General features: G+C 44.5%; 1 protein-coding gene across 1 annotated transcript in view; it reads right to left on the bottom strand.

Annotated features, from left to right (window-relative positions):
- CATSPER4 (cation channel, sperm associated 4) overlaps positions 1 to 11,155 on the bottom strand; it is a 36,358-nt gene that overhangs the window by 11,833 nt on the left and 13,370 nt on the right. Inside the window, exons 4-6 of the mRNA XM_015410237.1 lie at positions 10,186 to 10,287; positions 2,136 to 2,233; positions 794 to 914 (exon numbers count right to left, since the gene is read on the bottom strand). Of these exons, the coding sequence (XP_015265723.1) occupies positions 794 to 914; positions 2,136 to 2,233; positions 10,186 to 10,287 (321 nt within the window). The remainder of the gene's footprint in view (positions 1 to 793; positions 915 to 2,135; positions 2,234 to 10,185; positions 10,288 to 11,155) is intronic.

Genomic DNA, 11,155 nt, shown 5'->3' with positions numbered 1-11,155 from the left:
CCCCCCCCGCGAGTATCGCGGGTCCCCCTCTTGTCTACTCTAATTAGCAACAGCCAGGGCTTTTTTGGTAGAAAAAGCCCAGCAGGAACTCATTAGCATAATAGGCCACACCCAACAGCAGAAACTCATTAGCATATTAGGCCACACCCCCATGCCTTCCCTGGGCTAGCCGGCCCTTGAACAGGCCAGGGAAGGCACGGGGAGGCATTTAAATGCCTCCCCGATCCTTCCAGGGGCCCCTGGCTGGCCGGCCTCGGAGTCGCGGGGGGGGGGTCGCTCTCCAGGCCTTCCCTCTGTAACCAGGCACGCACAGAGGTTTTGGCTGTAGTGGGCATGGCCAACTCTAAAGCCAGCCGGAACTCCGTTCCTGTGCGTTCCTGCCCAAATATAGCCCTGGCTGCAAGGTCATTATTGTCTACTTTAATTGGCAGTGGCTGTCCAGAGTCTCAGGTAGAGGTCTCTCACATCACCTAATCTTTCTAACTGGAGATTCCAGGGACTAAACCTGGTACATTCAATGCACAAAATAGATGCTCTATTATGTAATATGCCCCTCCCCGGGTTATTATTTAATATGCCCCTCCCCCCTTAAATTTGGATGTTTGTGATCCCTACCACCACCCCATCTACAGCTCTTCAGAGTCTTGGGTTGAGGTCTTTGGACATCACCTACAAGCTTTTTAACTAGAGATGCCAGGGACAGCCTGGGATCCTCTGCCTGCAAAGCAGATGCTTGACCACTAAGCCACAGCCCCAACCCTAGTTTAGAGTTAACAGGATAAGGGCATCTTACCAGCATGATAGAAAAAAGCAGGACCATGATGTTAAGCATGTCAGGCGTGGACTTCAAGATCACCTGTATCATCCTAGCCAGACCAGCCACTAAGGTACAGACCTGCATCAGTCGCAATATTCTGGAAAGAACAGAAAGAATTATGTGTATCAGTTGGCAATCTCCTGTCCAGCTAAGGAGGATGTAACTTTTTGTCACTGAGAATTCTGTAGCATTAGCTAGAAGACAGTTGGGGGTCAAGCGAGGATGGTCTGCCTTCAGGGCGATTTCCAGCCATGAGGGAATTTGGATCAGGCCCACAGTGGGGATGAGGTTAAACTAATTTAGCATAAGAAGGGTAGGGAAGACCCATCAGTGATGGACTCGGGCAGTTGTCCCAAATATGAAAATAGGGGCATCACATGAAAGCCCCTGTCTACATCTGTGAAATGCTGGGGGCAGGGCATGAGATCACATACCCTTCAATGTTTTAAAAAGGAAAATACAGACAACTCTGTTTTTGCACCAAGGATTGCAGACTAAATGCTATCATATTTATGTATACTCTGACAGATTGGCCTGCAAAGCAAATTACAATTATGTTCTCAGTTGAAAGACAGTTGTTGAAATGTATAGTTCTGTTGTTGGTTGTGAATACAAGAAGCTGCCTTACACCAAGTCACACCACTGTTCCATCAAGATCAGTATTGCCTATTCTGATTGACGGCACCACTCCAGGGTCTCAGGCAGAGGTCTTTAAATTACCAGCTACCTGATTCTTTTTAACTGGAGATGACAGGGATTGAACCTGGAACTTTCTGCATGCAATGCAAATGCTCTGCCAGTGAGGAATACTCTGTCCACAGCCCCAATCTCCTGTACTTTAAGAAAGAAAGTAGAGGAAAAAATGCCCCCCCATAGTGATGGAGCACTGCCAGAAGTGACTTGCTTCCTCCCCAAACGCCACCCTTTTCAGGCACTGCCCTCCAAACCTCCCACCATTTGCCCAGACAGTGTTGGGAATCTTAGCCCTTGTGTACAAGACTTGGTAAAGCAATTTGCATAACAGGAACAGAGATATACCTTGGCAGGCATCAGGAAATAGGGACTGTAAATGGTAAAGAAAGATAGCTGGAGAGTGCATGAGACCCATATATTGTGACTTGCTAGGTGTTCAACAACCTCTCAGGTTCTGACACTGCAAGCAAAGCCAGGAGAATAATCACGTTTTGGGGGGATGGTCAGACATCACTCACAGGGAGCATTTGGCTGGATAGACCACAAGTCAGGCAGGCCCATACAACTTGTCCCACAGTTGAGCAATCATGAAAAGACCAGAGGCTGCCCACCTTCCAATTCCTACCTGAGGATGTGAAAAAATGTTCTGTCAGACAGCACAGGAATTAATAGGCCGAAGAACAGAAAGACCACAATGAGAAAATTGAGGATATTCCAGCCATCCTACATGAAAAGAACAAGCATAAGAATGGAGGAGCCCCCATGACAGCTCACTTAGTAGTTCAGGAGAAATCAGGGGAATCAAGTAGGGTGGCCAGATGTGGAGGACAGTATTTTTTTCTTCTGTGCCTGAAATGTGAGGGTACTGATTCTGTATAGTAAAATTGGCTGACATGGCTGTGGAGGCTCAGTTCCTGAGCAGCCACAGAGTACTCAGAGCCACCTGCATTTGGGAGAAGGGCTGTTCAAGCTTACCTAGCTACTCAGAGGGAATTAAAGAGGAGAAAGGAGAGCAGAGGCCATCCACAGGCTGCACCTGGATAGCAAAAAGAGCCAGCATTTGAGGAGCTGTATTCCTATTTAAATCATGATCAATGTTCCCTCTAAGCTGAGTTAGTATGAGCTAGCTCACAGTTTTTTAGCCTCCAGGTCACACATTTGTGTCTTCACTCAGGAAGGAGGGCTCCAGAGCAAACTAACTTAGGCAGTAGCCAAACTGTTTGCTCACGACTTTAAGGCCAGTAGCTCACAAAGTAGAATTTTTGCTCACAAGTCTCCCAAAGCTTAGAGGGAGCATTGATCATGATCGTTGTATTTGTTGGGATGGGGACTTACCCCACCTCACCTGGTCCAGGGAAGCTGCCACAGAGCGTGAGATGTATAAAGCCTCAGCACCTCTCAGTTAATTGGAGCTGAAGTAGACGGTCCTGTGGCTTCAGAAAAGGGAACACCTGATGGGATGTTGGAAGACTCTTTGGGGCCTGTGTGAAATGCAGCACACTGTATACATGGGAAGGGAGGTCAGCAGGGACAAATGTGGGAGGAAACAATCCTGGAAAAGGGCCCTTCCCCAACCTCCCCCCCCCATGCCCTCCCCCCCCCCACAGGAGGGAGAGCCTGCCTGGCCAGCATCATCTGCCATGTCTGGGGTTTGGACAGCTGACTTCAGTAGCGCTGGTAGCTCCTGCCCGTATCGCACCGGGTGAGGACCATCCCTTGCTTGGTCTCAGGGGGAGGGGGCTGGCAGTGATTCTGGGCCCTGTGCAAAAGTTTTGGATGGGGCCCCAGAATCACTAAGGGCACCCCAGTCCAGAAAGAAGTCAACCAAAAGAAGTGGGAGATTGGTGCTGTAAACCCCTTCCATAGCAACTGAAGAGGTGTGTGAGGAAAACATCGTGTTTACTTAGACCTTGAGGCTAGGGTCAACCACTGAGCAGGTTAAGGGGGTCCTTCAAACATAAGAAAAGCCATGCTGGATCACACCAAAGGTTCATCTAGTCTAGCATCTCCTTTCCAAACAGTTTCAGAGCATGAGCCACATTGGTGTGCAGTAGAACTCGTATCTGATAAAGGGAGCTCTGACTCTCAAGAGCTTATACTCCAAAAAATCTTGGGGGTTTCTGGTGCTACTGGACTCAAATCCAGTCCTTTCCAACTAGGACTGCTGTGATCCCTGGAAGCAAGGTGTGAAGGCAACAGGCCTTCCCAGCCTGCCATGTGAGCTGCTCCCTTAAAATCAAGGCCCTCCTACACTTCTTGATAAACAGTCCAGCACTTGGCTATTCCTCAGATACTTGTGCTTGGGCAGCTCTCAGTAAAACCAAAGCACAGAGATTCCCATGTGGGCCTTGGCAAAACTGGACCACTGAATACTCTAAAGAGAAGTCTAAAAGACAGCCAGCACCCAGTTCAATGCATTAATCATATGAATCATAGTCAATTTGTTCATTCATTGCTTGATTAAATTGGTTGACTGGCATCTGGGGTAAAAATTGTCAATCCAAAGGAAAAGAAATCCTTTGTATGACTTAGATCCTGACCTCATTGTTCACTTGCAGAAAGGACTTGTCTAAGGATGAGGGGATGGAATATTCATGGATTTACCCTGCACTGTATACTCCCATTTTGCTCCCAGGCTGTTCTCAGGTAGTCCTCAATCCACCCTAAAAAAAAGGTAAAGGTTCCCTTGCTCGAAAGCCAGTCGAATCCGACTCTAGAGTTACGGTGCTCGTCTCCGTTTCAAAGCCGAAGAGCCAGCGCTGTCCGAAGACGTTTTCGTGGTCATGTGGCCGGCATAACTAAACACCAAGACGCACGGAACGCTGTTACCTTCCCACTGAAGTGGTACCTATTTATCTACTTGCAATTTCTTGCTTTCGAACTGCTAGGTTGGCAGGAGCTGGAACTAGAGATGGGACCTCACTCCATTATGCAGCACCCGGGTCTCGAACTGCTGAGCTACTGACCTTCCACAGCCTGCAGTTCAGCATCTTAACCACTTGAGCCACCACAGCAATCCACCACAGACCCCCACAAATTTATAAACATATAATACATGAACCCGTGGGCACTCCATGAAATTGCTGAGCGGTCGGGTTAGAACGGATAAAAGGAAGTACTTCTTCACCCAAAGAGTGATTAACACTTGGAATTCACTGCCACAGGAAGTGGTGGCGGCTACAAGCATGGACGGCTTCAAAAGGGAATTAGATAAGCATATGGAGCAGAGGTCCATCAGTGGCTATATATATATATATATATATATATATATATATATATATATATATATATATATATATATATATATATATATATATATATATACACACACACACACACACACACACACAGAGGATTTTATTGTTTGTGTGTGTTTTAGGACACCACTGATTAAACATTTTCTTGGGGAGACTTCCAATTTTGTGACATTTTTCCTGTAGCCACCAGTTTTCAAGAACGGTGGATATGGTTATTGTGATATTTAAAATTCACATAGGATGCTCATTAGTCAATAAAACCAAATACACTATTATATTAGTTGTAGAGACAGCCATTTTCCCTGTAGCTGCCATTTTACAGGATGGCAGATCTTTTTCACATTCTTGTAGGATGCTCATATTGGTGTCAAACCATCTGTTTTGTGGGTCAATTAAACCCAATATACTATTCCTTTAGTTGTAAAAGCAAAATAAACTTTTTTTTTTAAGGTTTGTAATATCTGGAAGGGGAAATCAATCTAGACAAGCTGTTATTTTTTAATGTTTGTAATGTTGGGACAGCAGAACAAAAAGGGTGAAATGCCAGGTGATAGATGACTGATGCATTATACAAAATCTCTACACGTTTCGCTGTGCAGGCTTCATCAGGGGGGATTTATAAAAACATAATTTTGTATTTAATACAATTAATAAAAAGACTCCTTGATAAAAATTACTCCAGAATGATTAAAAATAGTATTTAAAAGACAGGATGAAAATTAATTTCCAAAAATAGATACATTTTTGGTCAATATACAATAAACTATACATTGGAATACAATATACAATAAACTATATATACAGATAAACAAAACTATACATTGGAAATGAAGCAAGACATATGAAGTAAATACTGAATAGAACATTCACCTAGTGCTGGGACTGTCCACAGCAATTCAATTCTTTTACAGTGGGGAATGATGCAGCTTTTTCTTTATGTTGTTGTTGTTCAGTCGCACAGTCGAGTCCGACTCTTCGCAACCCCATGGACCAGATCCCGCCAGGCCCTCCTGTCTTCCGCCGTCCTCTGAAGTTGGCTCAATTTCATGTTCGTTGCATCGATTACACTGTCTAACCATCTCATCCTTTGCCGTCCCCGTCTTCTTTGACCTTCAATCTTTCCCAGCATCAGGGTCTTCTCCAGTGAGTGCTCCCTTCTCATTTGGTGGCCAAAGTAGTTGAGCTTCAGTTTCATTATCTGGCCTTCCAGGGAACAGTCAGGGTTTTCTTTATACAATACAGCGATTAGCTGAGCAAAGTCAGAAGTCCCAGATCAGAGTTTAACCAATGAGGTGCCAAAGTATGCAACCTTAAAATCCACTCCATTTCCTTTTTTTAACAGAACTTTTTCATTATGATGGTAAGATTTATATATATTCTTTTTTTATCAAAGCTTTTCATATTTTGAATTGGGTTACAACACTTGCAGTGTCTGCATCTAAAACGGCCTTTGGGCAAACCTGCTCCTGGAATGGTTCTTTGTAGGTTCATGGGAACAAAGGTGTTGCTGTGAACTGGTTTGTCTTTTAAACTGGATGTTCTTTTAAAAGACAGTGTTAGTTTTTTATCACAAAGCAGAACATCATATAGCATATTCCAGTTTCTATATATGTTCTTTTTAAATTGTACACTGATGTGGTCGTAAGTCAAACTGACTGTTACACTCTCATTCTGTGACTTGCTTTTGTTGTTCTGCAATAGGAGTAGGTACAAAAGACAAACCTTTATTGAGAACTTGCAATTCATATTCTGATAAAATCCTGTCTGAGAGATTAACAACTAGAGTGTCCATCTTTTTCTGGATGGTTGCTGTGTCTTCTCCTGAAAACCTTTTTTCTTTTTGTTGGATAATATACTTTTGCTGGGGCTTAGGGGTGAGCCTTGTTCCAAAACAGAAGATGACAATGAGATTGAAGGGGCCGGTCTGGTGTAATACATATCAAAGAGTGGCAAGAACCCTAAAACAAAATCTTGCCACCAGGGGTTTCCCTGATCATATCTTTAAAACAGCATTTGGTAAGGCTACACTTGCAGAAGGGAAGATCTGTTTCAGAACAACAAAAGCAAGTGTCACATTGCTCCAAGCCATTTAAACCCCTGCTTTCTGCTCCCCATGAAAAGCCATAGGGAGCAGAAACCACGGGGCCAATTAAACCAAACAGCTCTTCACCGCAAACTGTATCAAAATTCATGAAAAGTTCATGGTGGTTCTTCAGTTCACAAACATTGCTTCACAAACTACAAACCAGCCAAAATTCATGACAAACTTTAATTTGTCAGCTGGTTTATGCCCAACCCTATCCAGGACCACTGCTTTGACTCAGCTCTGGCAAAAGATAGACAGTATGGTCTGTCCAAGAATAAAAAAGTCCAAGGTCGCAGGCAGTAGAGTCAGGAGTGGATCCAAGAAGCAGAATCCCAGTCCATCAGGCAACAAGTTCTCTGATTCAGGGGCACAGTTCCAAGGTGGGATCATCCACTAGCACACAGATACATTGATTCCACACTGATGTTGGTCTCAGAGCCAGCTTAAGTAGCCAGTTTCCTTTCCGTGTGCACCTGAGGCCAGTCATTAGGATCAGTGCTCTTAGCTGAGTCACCCTTCCTCCTCCTGAGAAGCAGCAGGGCCAAGATCCCGTAAAGACTCATCACGGCCTCCACCCTGGCTCTTTGCCTTATGTTTTCCTGAGGTCCTGGGGGAGGGTCTGGTGGGTCTGGAAGAGGGGCTACCCATACTAATGCCTCCTGTCTTATAAGAACCTTTCTGATTTAGGGGCTGCTGGTGAAGGGTCCCTTTCTGGGAGGAGATTCTGCTTCTCTGAGACCTACCTTACAGAGATTGTCTGCCAATGTGGGTCTCAGGGACAGGTCATCCTCTGATGATGACTCATCCATGCTTATCCAGGGCTGCTAGTGACAATCCTCTCTCCTAACCATTAAAATCCTCTCTCCTAACCATTAAATGCTGAATCCTGTGGACAACAGCTGGGAGGAGGTGAGCAGGCATTTGATATCAACACAGTGTTCCATTCTACATCTGGCATTCGCTTCAGATTTTCTCAGTACTTGACCTGGTTCCCCCTTGCCTCAGAATATCTGTTTTCATTGCATTGCCTCAGATTCTGCTTGCCATCTATTTTGTTTTTAACATTGGCTCCTGCATTGGTATGCAGATTTTCCTGTATCAGTACTTGCCTCAGCAGTCATTAGGTGCCTGAGCCAAGTAATTCATGATGAGATGATAAATACAGAGAGGGAAATAGGGGCGGGAGAACTGACAGAGATTAGTGAAGCCATGTCAAGTTGTCTGCTTATTGTTCCCTTTGATTTGGAAGCAAAGGAAAGAAAAGGTGCTGCTCAAAACCACATTCAGATACCCTGGGGCAACACTGTACTGACTGCAAAATCACCTCTGAACCAGAGGTCGATTCGGGGGACCTGGGTGAGGTGCGGGGGGCGGGGCACACGACAAACCCCCGCCCCCTGCTTCTGGCCGCCCCGCTTCCGGCCCTCATTCAGCCAGGAGGAGGCAGGAGAAGAGGGAGGGTAAGTTGCTTCCCCCCCGCCTCTCCCCACCCCTGCCTGCCTGGGGCCAGGGAGGGCCATGGCGGGGCTTCCTCGCACTCCCGCCGGCCTTGCAGGTCCACCGCCGGGCCCCTCATGGGGCTCGGCAGTGGAGCCGCAAGGCCGGCGGCAGCGGCCGGGACCGTTGGGGGCGGAAGGGCTTCGCGGGGCTTCCTCGCATTCCCGCACCTTTAAGACTAACAAATAGCACCTTTAAGACTAACCTTTAAGACTAACTGAGTGGTGGGTGTGGCCTTATGACACACTTCCGGTGATGGCAGGGTGTGTGGCCTTATGACACACTTCCAGTGATGTCGGGGGTGTGGCATATGCTAATGAGTTATGCTAATGAGTTCCCCTAGCTCTTTTTCTACGAAACGACCCCTGCTCTGAACAGCCATAAATCTATGCAGAAGGTACTATAAAACCCGATGAACAAAGAAAATTAAAGTGGCATGCAATGTAGGGGGAGATTAGACTCCCAAAGTGGCTATGGAAAAACTGCAAGGAAACAGATGTGTGCAGAATCAACCAAGGTCTCAGACCCATACCAGAGGAAATATTCTGTGTGGCTCTAAAACTTGCAAACGTAATGCATGCCAGTGCAAGCAGGCTGGACTACTTTGTTCTCTTTTTTGCAAGAGTCAAAAGAACTGTAAAAATGTTGCATAGCAATTTACTTTTTGTATTAGAACCATAACATTTGTTTAAGAATGAGAGTTTAACCAACATATAAGCTTGATAAATATCAAATAAGCACTCTAATATTTTGTTTACTGATATTTAAGGCAGCAGAATAAATGATTTTCTGTTCTTTTTGGAGCTGTCACCTTCACAATTCTCCTGCTACATTTTGTCCCAACATTACAAACATTAAAAAAACAAGATGTCTGGATTCATCCTCCCCCCAAAAAATATTACAAATCTTTAAAAATAATACTTTATTTTGATTTTACAACTAAAGGAATAGTATATTGAGTTTAACTGATCTGCAAAACATATGGTTTGACACCAATATGAACATCCTACAAGAATGTGAAAAAAGATCCACCATCTCGCAAAATGGCGGCTACAGGGGAAAGGGCTGTCTCTACAACTAATAGTATATTTGGTTTTATAGACCTCAAAAACATACATTTTGAGACCAATGAATTTTAAATACCCCAATAACTATATCCACCATCTTGGTAAATGATGGCTACAGGAAGAGTGTCACAAAATTGAAATGTCTACCCAAGAAATGTTAAGCAGTAGTGCCCCGAAACACACATGAACAATAAAATTCTCTCTCTTTCTCTCTCCCCCTCCCTCCCTCCTTCTCTCCCTCCCTCCCCCTCTCTCTCTGTAGTGGGGGTTTATGGTAGATCCAGGACTAAGGAGTACACTGACACTCCCAGTGCAAGCAGGGGGACTACAGGATCTGTAGTGGGAGGTCTGGAATCTCCCTTGTTATGAGTGTTCATGTAGGTTAGGATCCAAACCTCCTTTTTTAGATGACACACACATCTGCTGCAGCAGGAGTAATTTTCAAAGAGAATGCCTCTTCTAAGATGGCATTTACCATTTGTGGTTTTTATAAGTACTTGTATTTTTTAATTAAAATTGGTGGTCTGATTAATCAGGGGCACTTCATTCAAAGTCCTTTCAAAATGGAGGAATCAAACTGATTCATGGATGAAAGGCTGAATCCCTCATTTAAATCCAGCAGAACTGCAACACATCTAGATCTAGAAGAAGTGCAGTAGGATGTAAGCCTAAACTTTTGCCCAAAACAGAGATGCCTTATAAAGGATGTTGTCTTTACAGATGAATTATCAGCTGCTCTGTGCTTTGAAACAGCTGCCCAGCTCTTACCTTCCAGTACAATGAGAATCCATAGTACCAGTTGAGAAGTACCTCACAGATAAGGAAAGCCAGGACAATCGTATCTATGGCAGAGAAGAATCCAAAGTATTTCTACAATAGAAAAGAGAAGAACAGGCTAGATAACCTCTCCAAAGGGGAGTACATACATCCACTTTGTAAGATAGTCCTGTAACACACACTGCAACCACATGAAGTGCAGCTCTCATCCATGTGTATGGCTATAGGCTCAATGATGTTCATGAACATTCTCGGGGTGACTGTGTTTGCAATTGAATGTTAACAACAGCCTCTCTTCTAAGAGGGAAGTGAAAGATCAGGGGGAGATGTTTGCCTAGAAACTAGCAGAATGGTATGTTACTTGCATAATGGTAGGGAAAATATAAGCAACGGTGCTTGGCAGTGAGAAGACTGGGAACTGGAGCAGGAAATGTATTGAGAAAGATAAGAGGCAGATTGCTCAGAGATGTGAAAAGGGCAGGAAAAAGAAGGGGAAGTCTGAGTCAGAGGGGGATATATCTCAGAAGAGATGAATAAAATGATGTGTGAAGAGATGTATAACATTGTGTTTGCGTGCATATACAGAAACACATGCATACACACACACACACACAAAGTATCTCAGTGGCAGTGATAGGAATGTTCATGAACATTTATGTAAGGAACAGGTAGGGATGAAACTCCAAACAGGGTCCTAGAGAAAGGAAAACTGAATCCTGATATGTGTGATTCTTTCATTTGCTTCTGTTAGAGTTTTTAGCCACCTTACAATGGATATGGTTCACAAAATTATTCTGATCATATGCAGAGGGCTGGATCCTGCATTCCACAAAAGCGGCCTCCCCACCCCCATCACATCTCATCAGGGAAAGTTTCCTTGCATTGGGAGAGAAAGTGCTGACATTCATGGAACTGGATCTAACCCATAATCTACTGCTACATCAAGCTACATATACCAAAA

The sequence above is a fragment of the Gekko japonicus genome, unplaced genomic scaffold (genome assembly GCF_001447785.1).
Source record: "Gekko japonicus isolate JY-2015 unplaced genomic scaffold, Gekko_japonicus_V1.1 scaffold1200, whole genome shotgun sequence".
Taxonomy (NCBI): Eukaryota; Metazoa; Chordata; class Lepidosauria; order Squamata; family Gekkonidae; genus Gekko; species Gekko japonicus.
Note: the sequence above shows the minus strand (reverse complement) of the source record. Positions and strands in the feature narration are given on the sequence as shown.